The sequence below is a fragment of the Pristiophorus japonicus genome, chromosome 20 (genome assembly GCF_044704955.1).
Source record: "Pristiophorus japonicus isolate sPriJap1 chromosome 20, sPriJap1.hap1, whole genome shotgun sequence".
NCBI classification, from domain to species: domain Eukaryota; kingdom Metazoa; phylum Chordata; class Chondrichthyes; family Pristiophoridae; genus Pristiophorus; species Pristiophorus japonicus.
In genome coordinates this window covers 86,482,785-86,498,840 of record NC_091996.1, presented here as the reverse complement: position 1 = coordinate 86,498,840, position 16,056 = coordinate 86,482,785, and the positions used below count along the sequence as shown (strand labels likewise).

The 16,056-nt window shown below is 55.3% G+C and overlaps 1 protein-coding gene across 1 annotated transcript; it reads left to right on the top strand.

Moving 5' to 3' along the window:
* Positions 1 to 8,285: 8,285 nt before the first annotated feature.
* LOC139232648 (transmembrane protein 88-like) lies at positions 8,286 to 15,008 on the top strand. The gene is made up of 2 exons (XM_070863098.1): positions 8,286 to 8,892; positions 14,715 to 15,008. The coding sequence occupies exons 1-2, from the start codon at positions 8,620 to 8,622 to the stop codon at positions 14,979 to 14,981; spliced, it is 540 nt and encodes a 179-aa protein (XP_070719199.1). The 5' UTR covers positions 8,286 to 8,619; the 3' UTR covers positions 14,982 to 15,008.
* The last annotated feature ends 1,048 nt before the right edge of the window (positions 15,009 to 16,056 follow it).

The window sequence follows — 16,056 nt, the reverse complement described above, 5'->3', positions numbered from 1 at the left end:
GTTTATTCCAGCCAATTCACGTCTCATACCATCGAAGTTACCTTTCCTTAAGTTCAAGACCCTAGTCTCTGAATTAACTGTGTCACTCTCCATCTTAATGAAGAATTCTACCATATTATGGTCACTCTTCCCCAAGGGGCCTCGCACAACAAGATGGCTAATGAATCCTCTCTCATTTCACAACACCCAGTCTAGGATGGCCAGCTCTCCAGTTGGTTCCTCGACATTTTGGTCTAGAAAACCATCCCTTATACACTCCAGGAAATCCTCCTCCACCGTATTGCTACCAGTTTGGTTAGCCCAATCTATATATAGATTAAAGTCACCCATGATAACTGCTGTACCTTTATTGCACGCATCCCTAATTTCCTGTTTGATGCTGTCCCCAACCTCACTACTACTGTTTGGAGGTCTGTACACAACTCCCACTAGCGTTTTCTGCCCTTTGGTGTTCCGCAGCTCCACCCATACCGATTCCACATCATCCAAGCTAATGTCCTTCCTTACTATTGGGTTAATCTCTTTAACCAGCAAAGCTACCCCACCTCCTTTTCCTTTCTGTCTATCCTTCCTGAATATTGAAGAACCCTGAAGGTTGAGTTCCCAGCCTTGGTCACCCTGGAGCCATGTCTCTGTAATCCCAATTACATAATATCCGTTAACAGCTATCTGCGCAGTTAATTCATCCACCTTATTACGAATGCTCCTCGCATTGAGAAAGAGCCTTCAGGCTTGATTTTTAACACTCTTTGTCCTTTTAGAATTAGGCCTTGGGAGCTATAACTGCATTAAAGGCACCCGTGTCCTAACTCGCACCGAGTCCCACTCACCCATCACCCCCTGTGCTCGCTGACCCGTGTCCTAACTCGCACCGAGTCCCGCTCACCCATCACCCCCTGTGCTCGCTGCCCCGTGTCCTAACTCGCACCGAGTCCCGCTCACCCATCACTCCCTGTGCTCGCTGCCCCATGTCCTAACTCGCAACGAATCTCGCTCACCCATCACCCCCTGTGCTCACTGCCCCGTGTCCTAACTCGCACCGAGTCCCGCTCACCCATCACCTCCTGTGCTCGCTGCCCCATGTCCTAACTCACACCGAATCTCGCTCACCCATCACCCCCTGTGCTCGCTGCCCCGTGTCCTAACTCGCACCGAGTCCCGCTCACCCATCACCTCCTGTGCTCGCTGCCCCATGTCCTAACTCACACCGAATCTCGCTCACCCATCACCCCCTGTGCTCGCTGCCCCGTGTCCTAACTCGCACTGAGTCCCGCTCACCCATCACCCCCTGTGCTCGCTGCCCCATGTCCTAACTCGCACCGAATCTCGCTCACCCATCACCCCCTGTGCTCGCTGCCCCGTGTCCTAACTCGCACTGAGTCCCGCTCACCCATCACCCCCTGTGCTCGCTGACCCGTGTCCTAACTCGCACCGAGTCCCACTCACCCATCACCCCCTGTGCTCGCTGACCCGTGTCCTAACTCGCACCGAATCTCGCTCACCCATCACCCCCTGTGCTCGCTGCCCCGTGTCCTAACTCGCACCGAGTCCCGCTCACCCATCACTCCCTGTGCTCACTGCCCCATGTCCTAACTCGCACCGAATCTCGCTCACCCATCACCCCCTGTGCTCACTGCCCCGTGTCCTAACTCGCACCGAGTCCCGCTCACCCATCACCTCCTGTGCTCGCTGCCCCATGTCCTAACTCACACCGAATCTCGCTCACCCATCACCCCCTGTGCTCGCTGCCCCGTGTCCTAACTGGCACTGAGTCCCGCTCACCCATCACCCCCTGTGCTCGCTGCCCCGTGTCCTAACTCGCACTGAGTCCCGCTCACCCATCACCCCCTGTGCTCGCTGTCCCGTGTCCTAACTCGCACTGAGTCCCGCTCACCCATCACCCCCTGTGCTCGCTACCCCGTGTCCTAACTCGCACCAAGTCCCGCTCACCCATCACCCCCTGTGCTCGCTGCCCCGTGTCCTAACTCGCACCGAGTCCCGCTCACCCATCACCCCCTGTGCTCGCTGACCTACATTGGCTCCCGGTTAAGCAACGCCTCGATTTCAAAATTCTCATCCTTGTTTACAAATCCCTCCATGGCCCTCGCCCCTCCCTATCTCTGTAATCTCCTCCAGCCCCACAACCTCCCCGAAATGTCTGCGCTCCTCTAATTCTGCCCTCTTGATTATAATCGCTCCACCATCGGTGGCCGTGCCTTCTGTTGCATGAGCCTCAAGCTCTGGAACTCCCTCCCTAAACCTCTCCGCCTCTCTCTCCTCCTTCAAGACGCTCCTTAAAACCAACCTTTTTGGCCAAGCACCTGCCATAATTTCTCCTTCTGCGGTTCGGTGTCAAATTTATTTGTTTTGTCTCATAACACTCCTGTGAAGCACCTTGGGACGTTTCACTACGTTAAAGGCGCTATATAAATGCAAGTTGTTGCTAAGCCGGCGCCCCACCGTGACTATTTGCATAAATCCGGTGATTTCTGGCGCTGAAAGTTGCCGGATTGTTAAACAATCCACAGGTTCACCGTCTCCCTTCAGGGAAAGATTCCTCTCACTCCGAACAGCGTCCCCTCTAACTTTGTTTTCTTGGGGTACGTGGTCCCTTTAAAGGGCTGCGCGGAGCGTTGAAATATTCATGCGCGTGCGCGGTTTCCCGTGTTAAGCCGTCGAGCGGCCTGCGCAGGATCTCCAGACCTGGTTAACAGGGACGCTGGTTCCAACTCCTGTCCCACGCTGTCGAGGTTTAATCGCCCTCCGTAGTGGTCGAGGAAGCCATGCGTAGGTAACAACCATGGTAGTGCCCACATTCAGAGGACAATAATTATCTTACAGAATGGGCATATAATCGTCAAATTAAGTTCAACACAGATAAATGTAAGAATATAAGAAATAGGAGCAGGAGTCAGCCATTCGGCCCCTCGAGCCTGCTCCGCCATTCAATAAGATCATGGCTGATCTGATCATGGACTCAGCTCCACTTCCCTGCCCGCTCCCCATAACCCTTCACTCCCTTATCGCTCAAAAATCTGTCTATCTCCACCTTAAATATATTCACTGTCCCAGCTTCCACAGCTCTCTGGGGCAGAGAATTCCACAGATTTACAACCCTCTCAGAGAAGAAATTCCTCCTCATCTCCATTTTAAATGGGCGGCCCCTTATTCTAAGATCATGCCCCCTAGTTCTAGTCTCCCCCATCAGTGGAAATATCCTCTCTGCATCCACCTTGTTGAGCCCCCTCATAATCTTATGCGTTTCGATAAGATCATCTCTCATTCTTCTGAATTCCAATGAGTAGAGGCTCAACCTACTCAACCTTTCCTCATAAGTCAACCCCCTCATCCCCGGGATCAACCTAGTGAACCTTCTCTGAACTGCCTCCAATGCAAGTGTATCCTTCCTTAAATACGGAGACCAAAACTGCACTCAGAACTCCAGGTGTGACCTCACCAATACCCTGTACAGTTGTAGCAGGACTTCTCTGCTTTTATACTCTATCCCCCTTGCAATAAAGGCCAACGTTCCACTTGAAATGTGAGGTATTACGTTTGGGTAGGAAGAATAGGGAGGTCACGTATTACTTGGAGGGTGCGCGTCTAGGTGGGGTAGAGGAACAAAGAGATCTCGGAGTACAGTGTCAGCTGTGGCTCAGCGGGTCGCACACTTGCCTCGGAGTCAGAAGGTCGTGGGTTCAAGTCCCTGTCGGAGGGGCAGTACTGAGGGAGCGCCGCACTGTCGGAGGGGCGGTACTGAGGGAGTGCCGCACTGTCGGGGGGGCAGTGCTGAGGAAGCGCCGCACTGTCGGAGGGGCAGTACTGAGGGAGTGCCGCACTGTCGGAGGGGCAGTGCTGAGGGAGCGCCGCACTGTCGGAGGGGCAGTGCTGAGGGAGCGCCGCACTGTCGGAGGGGCAGTGCTGAGGGAGCGCCGCACTGTCAGAGGGGCAGTGCTGAGGGAGCGCCGCACTGTCGGTACTGAGGGAGTTCCGCACTGTCGGAGGGGCAGTGCTGAGGGAGTGCCGCACTGTCGGAGGGGCAGTGCTGAGGGAGCGGCGCACTGTCGGAGGGGCAGTGCTGAGGGAGCGCCGCACTGTCGTAGGGGCAGTACTGAGGGAGTCTTTCGGATGAGGCGTTAAACTGAGGCCCCGTCTGCTCTCTCAGGTGGACGTAAAAGATCCCATGGCACTATTTCGAAGAAGAGCAGGGGGGTTCTCCCCGGTGTCCTGGGGCCAATATTTATCCCTCCATCAACATAACAAAAACAGATTATCCGGTCATTATCACATTGCTGTGTGTGGGAGCTTGCTGTGCGCAAATTGGCCGTCGTGTTTCCACATTACAACAGTGACTATCCAAAAGTACTTCATTGGCTGTAAACCAGTTTGGAATGTCTGGTAGTGGTGATAAGCGCTATATAAATGCAAGTCTTTCTTTCTTTACAAATACACTAAATGTTGCGACACAGGTTAGCGAGGCCATAAAAAGGCAAACCAGGAACTAGGGTTTATTTCTAGAGGTATGGAATTGAAAAGTAGGGAAGCTATGCTAAACCTGTATCGAACCTTGGTTAGACCACACTGGGAGCACTGCGTACAGTTCTGGTCGCCATATTATAAACAGGATATAGAGGCACTGGAGAGGGAGCAGAGAGGATTTACAAGGATGATACCAGAAATGCGAGGGTATACATATCAGGAAAGGATGAACAGGCTGGGTCTCTTTTCTCTTGAAAACAGAAGGCTGAGGGGTGACCTAATAGAGGTCTTTAAAATGATGAAAGGTTTTGACCGAGTGGATACAGAGGGAGTGTTCCCACTTGTGGGGAAGAGCATAACTAGAGGCCATCAATATAAGATCGTCACCAAGAAATCCAATGGGGAATTCAGGAGAAACTCCTTTACCCAGAGAGGGGTGAGAATGTGGAACTCGCTGCCACAGGGAGGGGTTGAGGTGAATAGTATCGATGCATTTAAGGGGAGGCTGGACAAGTGCATGGGGGAGAAGGGAATAGAGGGTTACGCTGATAGATTTAGATGAGGAAAGACGGGAGGAGGCTCGAGTGGAGCATAAAAGCCGGCATGGACTGGTTGGGCCGAACGGCCTGTTTCTGTGCCGGATATCCCATGTGTAATCCTGTGTAACGAGGGTAGGACGATCCTGTTTGCTAAACAGCCTTCCCCTTTCCGCTGGAGAATGGAGGAAGCTGGGAACTGTGGCAGAGCAGAGAGATTTGGGGATCCCTGTACAGAAGTGACGTAAAACTCAGGGACGGGTACAAAACCCAAATTCAAAAAAGGCCAATGGAACGTTGGCCTTTATCTTGAGGGGGGCTGGAATACAAAGGGGAGGAAGTCAGGCTTCAGTTGTACAGAGCCTTGGTTAGGTCCCATCGGCAGTGTTATATATGTGGACTTGTATTTACTCTGTACAGCCACCAGAGGGCTCATTCCGCGGAGTCCCAAGGGATCCCATAATCCCTTGGGAGCACAGGTATTTAAGAAGGCTTCACAGGTTGGAGAGGCACTCTGGAGACCTGCAATAAAAGACTACGGTCACACTTTACTTTGAGCTCACAGTGTTCAGTCTGACTCTTTCTCCATACACAACAACTGGCGACGAGATACAGATAGCAAACCCAAAGACGCAGAGAACAGTGGGCATCCTGGAGAAATTTTCAGAGGGAGATGATTGGGAAACTTTTGTGGAGCGACTCGACCAATACTTCGTGGGCAACGAGCTAGATAGAGAAGAGCACGCTGCCAAACATAGAGCGATCCTCCTCACCGTCTGTGGGGCACCAACGTATGGCCTCATGAAGAATCTGCTCACTCCAGCACATAAATCCAGGCCGACACTCCCAGTGCAGTGCTGAGGGAGCGCCGCACTGTCGGAGGGGCAGTACTGAGGGAGCACCGCACTGTCGGAGGGGCAGTGCTGAGGGAGCGCCGCACTGTCGGAGGGGCAGTGCTGAGGGAGCGCCACACTGTCGGAGGGGCAGTACTGAGGGAGCGCCGCACTGTCGGAGGGGCAGTACTGAGGGAGCGCCGCACTGTCGGAGGTGCTGTCTTTCGGATGAGACGTTAAACCGTGGCCACATCTGCTCCCTCATGTGGACATAAAGGATCCCATGGCCACTATTTCGAAGAAGAGCAGGTGGAGTTCTCCCCGGTGTCCTGGGGCCAATATTTATCCCTCAATCAACATAATAGGAAGAGATGATCTGGGTCATTATCACATTGCTGTGTGTGGGAGCTTGCTGTGCGCAAATTACCTGCCGCGTTTCCCACATTACAACAGTGACCACATTCCAAAAGTACGTCATTGCCTGTCATGAAAGGTTATGAAAGGCGCTATAGAAATGCAAGTCTTTTCCTTCTTACTACAGCATCTCGGATGTAGCTGAGAACCTTCATTGGTGCAATTTGCTTTGTGAAGTTTCAATGTATTGAGCTTTTTGTAGAAGAGGTGCTCCCTCTGTCTGTGAGCATGTTTGTGTTTCTGCCTTGGTGTGTGTGTGTGTGAGTGTGAATGTGAGTGTGTGTGTGTGTGTGTGAGTCTGTGTGTATGTGTATGTGTGTGAGTGAGTGTGTGAGTCTGTATGTATGTGTGTGTGTCTGAGTGTGAGTGTGTATGTGTATGAGCATGTGAGTGTGTGTGTGTGAGTATGTGTGTGAGTGTGTGTGTGAGTCTGTGTGTATGAGTGTGTGTGTGTATGTGAGAGAGTGTGTGAATGAGTGTTTGAGTGAGTATGTGTGAGTGAGTGTGTGAGTGAGTGTGTGTGAGTGTGAATGAGTGTGTGTGTGTTTATGTGTGTGTGAGAGAGTGAGTGTGTGTGTGTGAGTGTGAATGAGTGTGTGTGTGTTTATGTGTGAGAGAGTGAGTGTGTGTGTGTGTGAGTGTTTATGTGTGTGTGAGAGAGGGAGTGTGTGTGTGTGTGAGTGTGAGTGTGTGTGTGTGTTTATGTGTGTGAGAGAGTGTGTGTGTGAGTGTTTATGTGTGCGTGAGACAGTGAGTGTGTGTGTGAGTGTGAGACAGTGTGTGTGTGTGTGAGTGAGTGTGTGTGTGTGTGTGTGTGTTTATGTGTGTGTAAGTGAGTGTGTGTGTGAGTGAGTGTGTGTGAGTGTGTGTGTGTGTGTGAGAGTGAGTGTGTGTGTGAGACAGTGTGTGTGTGTGTGAGACAGTGTGTGTGTGTGAGTGAGTGTGTGTGTGAGAGTGAGTGTGTGTGTGAGACAGTGTGTGTGTGTGAGTGAGTGTGTGTGTGTGTTTATGTGTGTGTGTGTGAGAGTGAGTGTGTGTGAGTGTGTGTGTGTTTATGTGTGTGTGTGAGAGTGAGTGTGTGTGTGTTTATGTGTGTGTGAGTGAGTGTGTGTGTGTGTTTATGTGTGTGTGTGTGAGAGTGAGTGTGTGTGAGTGTGTGTGTGTTTATGTGTGTGTGAGAGAGTGTGTGAGTGAGTGTGAGTGTGTGTGTGAGTGTGTGTGAGTGAGTGTGTGTGTGTGTTTATGTGTGTGTGTGTGAGAGTGAGTGTGTGTGAGTGTGTGTGTGTTTATGTGTGTGTGAGAGAGTGTGTGAGTGTGAGTGTGTGTGTGAGTGAGAGTGAGTGTGTATGAGTGTGTGTGTGTTTATGTGTGTGTGAGAGAGTGTGTGAGTGAGTGTGAGTGTGTGTGTGAGTGTGTGTGAGTGAGTGCGAGTGAGTGTGTGTGAGTGTGAGTGAGTGTGTGTGTTGATTTGTGTCGGGCAAGGATATTAAGAGTTATGGAAACAAAGCGGGTAGATGGAGTTAAGATACAGATCAGCCACAATCTAATTGAATGGTGAAACAGGCTTGGGGTGGGGGGGGTGGGGGGTTTGAATTGCCTTGCCCTGTTCCTCTGTATGAGTGTGTGTGTGTGTGTACTCGTAAATGTGTGTTTGTGCGTGGTGTGTGAGTGAGTGTGCATGCCTCTGTGTACGTGTATATGCGTGTGTGTGTGTGTGTGAGTGTGCGTGGTGTGTGAGTGAGTGTGCGTGCCTCTGTGCCTGTATATGAGTGTGTGTGTGAGTGTGCGCGCGTGTACTCGTGTGTGTGTGTGTGTGTGTGTGTTGTGTTTACGTGAGAGAGCGCGGAGATGTGTGAGTGTGAGCGGGAATCGATGCCAACAGCTGGGCTGGCTCTGGCCAGCCTCTGTCAGCCCCTCTGTAGGCTCGGCCATAACGCAAGAGAAACATTGCAGTCAGTCCGGCAGCTCATAGTCACCTCCCTGGCGTGCCCACCCCCACTCCCTCCTGACACACACACACACACACACTCCCTCCCCGTCTCGCGTGATATCACCGAGGGGGGTTATCTAGCATTCCAGGATTAACTGCGGGGGCCCTGTGCTCCTGGTGCAGGAGCAGTGCGTGCTGGGAGAGGCTAAGAGACGCTCACATTATTCCCTGGGAGACCGAGAGAGAGAGAGAGAGACAGGATCTCCGAGCTCAGGCAAAGGGCCTTCTCCGGGGAAATTCTGCCGTGCCGGGCTACAGTGGGGGGGGGAGGGCAAAAAGGCCAAAACCGAGAAAACTTCCAGAAGGATCCGGCGGCGGAGGGAGAGGCCAAACGCCGAAGAACGCTGTCGATTCCGCCGGCGCCGCCATGTCTGACGGCGACTCGCCGAGTCGCCCCGCCGCTGCCCAGGGGGAGGGGCCGGATCACCCGCCCGCCGTCCCGCCCCCCTACAGCGCCCCCGCTGGCGGCGAGGGGTTGGAGCTGCGCAGCGCGCTGGACTGCTGGGCGTGCGCCGTGCTGGTCACCGGCCACAACGTGCTGGTCGCCCTCCTCAACGCCCTGCTCCTCGCTGGCGTCTTCGGGGCTGTGCTCCTGCCTGCCTCCGTCATGGTGGTCTTCGGGTTCCTCTGCCACTCGCAGGTGAGTGATTCAACACTCCCCCCTCCACAAACCTATAAACCCCCCCTCGCAAACCTATAAACCCCTCCACTCCCCCCTCCCCTCGTAAACACGTAACACCCCCCCACTCCCCCCTCCCCAAACCCATAAACCCCCCTCGCAAACCTATAAACCCCTCCACTCCCCCCTCCCCTCGTAAACACGTAACACCCCCCCACTCCCCCCTCCCCAAACCCATAAACCCCGCTCGCAAACCGATAAACCCCTCCACTCCCCCCTCCCCTCGTAAACACATAACACCCTCCCACTCCCCCCTCCCCAAACCCATAAACCCCCCTCGCAAACCTATAAACCCCTCCACTCCCCCCTCCCCTCGTAAACACGTAACCCCCACTCCCCCTCCCCAAACCCATAAACCCCCCTCACAAACCTATAAACCCCTCCACTCCCCCCATCCCTCGTAAACACGTAACACCCCCCCCACTCCCCCTTCCCCAAACCCATAAACCCCCCTCGCAAACCTATAAACCCCTCCACTCCCCCCTCCCCTCGCAAACCTATAAACCCCTCCACTCCCCCCTCCCCTCGTAAACACGTAACCCCCCCCCACTCCCCCCTCTCCAAACCCATAAACCCCCCTCGCAAACCTATAAACCCCTCCACTCCCCCCTCCCCTCGCAAACCTATAAACCCCTCCACTCCCCCCTCCCCTCGTAAACACGTAACCCCCCCCCACTCCAAACCCATAAACCCCCCTCTCAAACCTATAAACCCCTCCACTCCCCCCTCCCCTCGCAAACCTATAAACCCCCCCACTCCCCCCTCCCCTCGCAAACCTATAAACCCCTCCACTGCCCCCCTCCCCTCGCAAACACGTAACCCCCCCCATACTCCCCCCTTCCCAAAGCCATAAACACCCATCGCAAATTATAAACCCCCCCCACAATCCCCCACCGCCCCTCGCAAACACGTAAAGCCCCTACGATCCCCCACACCTCAAACCCGTAGCCCCCCCTCCCCACCGACTCCCCACTCCTCAAACCCAAAACACCTCACCCTCCTCACTCCCGTCCCCAAACCTGTAACCTCCCCCTTCTCCCACTCCCCCTTCCCCTCCTCAAATCCATAACCCCATCTCCCCTCCCACCCTCCAAACTCATAACCACCTCTCCGTTTCCCCCCAAGCCCATAACCCCCGACTCACCCCTCTCCCGCAACCCCCCCCCCATTCCCCACCTCGCAAACCCATAACCTTCCCCCTCTCCCGCCTCACCCTCCCAATCCCATAAACCCCTCTCTCTTCCTCACTTCTGTCCCCAACCCCGTAACCCACTCCCCCCCAAACCCACACCCCCATCACCCCTCCCCTCCCAACCTCCAAAGTCATAACCCCTTACCTCTCCTGCCCCCACCGCTCTCTATCACGTGGCTCGGTATCAATTTCTGGTCTTATAACACTCCTGTGAACCGCCCAGGGAGGTTGTACGATATTAAAGGCGCTATATAAATGCAAGATTTTGTTGATGGTGATCTGCTGGCCCCCAGATACCGGGGGGGGGGGTTGATCCCTGGTAGGTGATCCAACACCAGCCCGAAACCAGCGGGAGGTTGTGTGGTGGGGGGGCCGAGGGGAGGGGGCGCGGGGCGGTGGGGAGAGGGGGTGGGGCGGCGCGGGGCGGGGGGAGTCGTTGGTAGAATCGCCATCACTGCCTTTGGGCGGGGGAAGGGAGAGAATATCGGGGTTCCTGCTCCTCATCGCTACCTGGTGGTTCACTGTGTGAGTGTGTGTGTGTGTCTGTGTGTGTGTGAGTCAGCACCGTACGGGGGATCGCTTGTGGGGGATGCGACACTCCGAATATCTGAAGCGGGAGCTTGCTGTGCACAATTTAGCCGGCCGCGTCTCCCACATCACAACAGCGACTACACTTCAAAAAAGCACTGCCTTGGCCGTGAAACGCTGTGGGACGTCCTGTGGTGGGGAAAGAGGCTACAGAAATGCAAGTCTTTCTTACTGTGCACATTTCTAGTCTGCATATTCTCGAAAGGATACGGAGGACATGGAGAAGGTGCAAAATAAGATTTACCAGGACGATACCAGAGGTTTATAACGATGGGAAAGGACTGGGGCTCGTTCCGACAGAGGGAGAAGGCCGAGAGGCTGACGTGATAGAATTATGAAGGGCGTTCGATAGGGTGGATACAGAGAAGGTGTCTCCAATTGTGGGGCAGATCGTCACTCATAAACCCAATGGGGGGGTTGAGGCGAATAGTATCGATGCATTTAAGGGGAGGCTGGATAAATGCATGAGGGAGAAAGGAATAGAGGGATGGGGTGATGGGGGGGAGATGAAGAGGGGTGGGAGGGGGCTCGAGTGGAGTATAAACACCGGCACGGAGCGGGGGGGGGGGCCGACTGGCCTGTTTCTGTGCTGTAGGTTTACTGCCGGAGCCTTCTTAGCCCCATCATCCCTAGTCTCCCGGGATACAGCACCCCACCATCCCCCAGCCTCGCAATGAAGGAGTTCAGAAGCATCCAGAGGCTGATGCATTCCAGTCGAGGGAGGAGGAGAGAGAGAGAGAAGGCATCTGGTTTTCATCTTGTCTGTGGTTGACACACAATCCCTCTCCTCCCGCCACCTCCGCCGGCTGTTTGGAGACGGTTCTTTGAAGAGTTAAGCTGCTCGTGGGTTTGAAAGGGAGAAGGGAAATTCCAGGCCTGGCTAGTTCTTTATTCAAAGGGCCCGGCCGTTAAGAGAGCGTTTCCGGCGCTCGGAGGGTCTCGCGCGCACACACAGCCTCCTGGACCATGCGGGGTCCCAGCTGCCCGTCCTGTCAATGGATCCATTCTGGACAGGGGTCCGCCCTCGCTCCCTGGGCATGGCGTAGCCTCGCGGTGTGGGGGTTGGGGGGAGGGGGGAGGGATTCCTCAGGCTAGGAGGGAAGTGGGCCTGGGCCTAGGAGCAAGGGGAGCTTGGCCTAGGATTGAGGTAGAGCCTGGGCCTAGTAGTGAATGGGAGACTGGGCCTAGGAGTGAGATAGAGCCTGGGCCTAGTTGTGAGGTGGAGCCTGGGCCTAGTAGTGAATGGGAGACTGGGCCTAGGAGTGAGATAGAGCCTGGGCCTAGTAGTGAGGTGGAGCCTGGGCCTAGAAGTGAGGTGGAGCCTGGGACTAGTAGTGAGGTGGAGCCTGGGCCTAGTAGTGAGGTGGTGCCTTGACCCAGGAGTGAAGTGGAGCCTGGGCCTACGAGTGAATGGGAGCCTGGGCCTAGTAGTGAGGTGGAGCCTGGGCCTAGGAGTGAGGGGAGCCTTGGCCTAGTAGTGAGGGGAGCCTAGGCCTAGGAGTGAGGGGAGCCTTGGCCTAGGAGTGAGCGGAAGCATGGGCCTAGTACTGAGGTGGTGCCTGGGCCTAGAAGTGAGGGGGAGCCTTGGCCTAGGAGAGAGGAGGTGCCTGGGCCTAGGAGTGAGGGGGAGCCTGGGCCTAGTACTGAGGTGGTACCTGGGCCTAGGAGTGAGGTGGAGCCTAGGCCTAGTAGTGAGGGGAGTCTTGGCCTAGGAGTGAGGGGGAGCCTGAAAATAGTAGTGAGGTGGAGCCTGGGCCTAAGAGTGAATGGGAGCCTGGGCCTAGGAGTGATATGGAGCCTGGGCTTAGTAGTGAGGTGGAGCCTCGGGCTAGGAGTGAGGTGGAGCCTCAGCCGTAAAGCACTTTGGGACGTCCGCTGGACGCGAAAGTTTTTCCATATTAACTCCATCAAAACCATTCACGATTTGGAACACCTCTATCAAATCTCCTCTTAACCTTCTCTGCTCGAAGGAGAACAATCCCAGCTTCTCCAGTCTCTCCACATAACTGGAGTCCTTCATCCCTGGAACCATTCCAGTAAATCTCCTCTGCACCCTCTCCAAGGTCTTCATATCCTTCCTAAAGTGTGGCGCCCAGAACTGGAGACAGTACTCCTGCTGAAGGCTAACTAGTGTTTTATAAAGCTTCTTTTCAACTCTGCTATAACTCTATTGACAGAAAGAAAGACTTGCATTTATATAGCACCTTTCACGACCACCAGTCCTCCCAAAGCGTACTTTTGGAGTGTAGTCACTGTTGTAATGTGGGAAACGCGCCAGCCAATTCGCGCACAGCAAGCTCCCACACACAGCAATGTGATAATGACCCAGATCATCTGTTTTAGTGACGTTGATTGAGGGATAAATATTGATCCGTGGCCACCTTGGGATAACTCCCCTGCTCTTCCTCAAAATCCATGGGATCCTTTACATCCACCTGAGACAGGACCTCATTTAACGTCTCATCCGCAAGACGGCACCTCCGACAATGTGCCACTCCCTCAGCACTGCAGTGGGAGTGTCAGCCTGGATTTGTGTGCTCAAGTCTCTGGAGTGGGACTTGAACCCACGACCTTCTGACTCAGAGGCGAGAGAGTGCTGCCCACTGAGCCACGGCTGACACGTGTAACTCTGGTCCTTTGTTTTCGGTCCCCGCCACAAACTCTGTTCCCCGGCCACTGACTCCATCCCTCTCCCCAACTCCTGTCTGAGGCTGAACCAGACTGTTCGCCACCTCGGTGTCATATTTGACCCGGAACTAATCTTCCGACAACATATCTGCAGCATAACTAAAACCGCCTGTTTCCACCTCCCGAACATCGCCCGTCTCCGCCCCTGCCTCAGCTCATCCGCTGCTGAAGCCCTCATCCGTGCCTTTGTTAGCTCCAGACTTGACTAGTCCAATGCACTCCTGGCCGGCCTCCCACATTCTACCTACGTAAACTAGAGGTGATCCAAAACTCGGCTGCCCCGTGTCCTAACTCGCACCGAGTCCCGCTCACCCATCACCCCCTGTGCTCGCTGTCCCGTGTCCTAACTCGCACCAAGTCCTGCTCACCCATCATCCCCTGTGCTCGCTGCCCCGTGTCCTAACTCGCACCGAGTCCCGCTCACCCATCACCCGCTGTGCTCGCTGCCCCGTGTCCTAACTCGCACCGAGTCCCGCTCACCCATCACCCCCTGTGCTCGCTGTCCCGTGTCCTAACTCGCACCGAGTCCCGCTCACCCATCACCCCCTGTGCTCGCTGTCCCGTGTCCTAACTCGCACCGAGTCCCGCTCACCCATCACCCCCTGTGCTCGCTGTCCCGTGTCCTAACTCGCACCGAGTCCCGCTCACACATCAACCCCTGTGCTCGCTGTTCCGTGTCCTAACTCGCACCGAGTCCCGCTCACCCATCACCCCCTGTGCTCGCTGACCCGTGTCCTAACTCGCACCGAGTCCCGCTAACCCATCACCCCCTGTGGTCGCTGCCCTAATATTGCCTTCTTCAGTCGTTTCAGGTAATAGAGTGAAGCAGTATCCATTTAGTACATAAATATAAGGCACAGTTTCTCAATCTGACCCGGTTAAGCAATGCCTCAATTTCAAAATTCTCGTTTTCCAGTCCCTCCATGGCCCTCGCCCCCTCCCTATCTCTGTAACCTCCTCCAGCCCCACAACCCCCCGAGGTGTCTGCGCTCCTCTAATTCTGCCCTCCTGAGCATCCCTGATTATAATCGCTCCACCATCGGCGGCCGTGCCTTCTGTTGCCTGGGCCCCAAGCTCTGGAACTCCCTCCCTAAACCTCTCCACCTCTCTCTCTCCTTCAAGACGCCCCGTAAAACCGACCTCTCTGACCAAGCACCTGCCCGAATTTCTCCATATGCGGCTCGGTGTCAAATTTTTGTCTCGTAATACTCCCGGTGAAGCGCCGTGGGACGTTTCACTACATTAAAGGCGCTATATAAATACAAGTTGTTGTTGTGGTGTAACGCTGCTCTAACTCTATCCTCTCCCCCCGCAGGTTCTGAATTCTGAGGCCTCCCAATGCAAGGAGATCCTGAACGACAACAGTTCCACAGCCCTGATGGTAGTGGGCTTTGTCCTGGTGACCCCGCTGGCCGTCCTGGCCCTGGCCGCCTACTGTCGGCTAGCCCGCCACCTGCAGCTGGGCCTCTGCTTCGTCCCCTACAGCCGGGCCGTGTACCGCAACCTGCCGGCCTCCCGCTACCGCCAGGCGGGCCTGTGCTGCCTCAGGGCCGGAGAGACGGCCGGCAAGGTCTGGGTGTAGAGGGCCGGGCCCGGAGCCTCGGGCCTACCTCGGGGGTCAGGGGTCGGCTGGGGGGAAGGAGACCACGCCATCACTGAGGGGGAGTTGGGGGGGGGGGTGCTTGTGGGGATTGCCCCATTGCTGAGGGGAATTGTGGGGGTTTGTGAGGTTCCATTGATGGGGGTAAGGGTTTGGGGTTCATTTCATTGTTGAGGGGGATTTAGGGGGGAATTGTGGGGTCCACACCATTGCTGGGGGGGGTAGGGGTGGGGGGACCTGCGCCATTGGTGGGGGGGCAGGGGGTTGGGCTTCATCGCATTGTTGAAGGGGATTTTGGGGGTGTTTGTAGCGTTTGTTCCATCGCTGAGGGGGATTGGGGGGGGAATTGTGGGGACTGCGCCATTGGTGAGGGGTGGGGGGGGTTGAGGTTTATCCCATTGCAGAGGGGGAGTGGAGGGGGGGGGTTGTGGGGTCTGCGCCATTGCCGGGGGTAAGTGGGGGGTGTTGGTGGTGGTTTGTGAGGTTCCATTGCTGGGGGGGGGGGGGGTTGGTGGTTTGGGGTTCATTCCATTGTTGAGGGGGATTTGGGGGGATTGCCCCAATGTTGAGAGGTATTTGGGGGTGGGTGTTTGTGGGGTTCATCTCATTGCTGAGGGGGAGTGGGAGGGGGCTTGTAGGGTCCACACCATTGGTGAGGGGTGTTGGTGAGGACCGCACCATTACTGAGGGGGATTTTGGGTGTGTTTGTGGGGTCCGCGCCATTGTTGCGGGGCAGTGGGGGTTTATGGGGCAACGCCATTGTTGCGGGGGGGGGGTGAGGTCAGGAAGCTGGGGAATGGAAAATCAAATAAAGCAAAGCTCGCTCCTTGTTATTTGAATCTACCCTCCCACCGAAGATTCCCCGGTAACCAGGATTCTTGCCGGGTAGAGTTCCCTGGATCCCGATAACCTCTGGTGCCTCAACCGGGCGCTCTGCTCACTATTCCACCGATTGAGGCATCACGCCCCAAACCCGCGGACATTATCCGGATGTGGGTCTGTGCTCACCCCTGGAGATTACAGCCCCCGCTTCCCTAACTCGCCGGGGAGGGGGGGG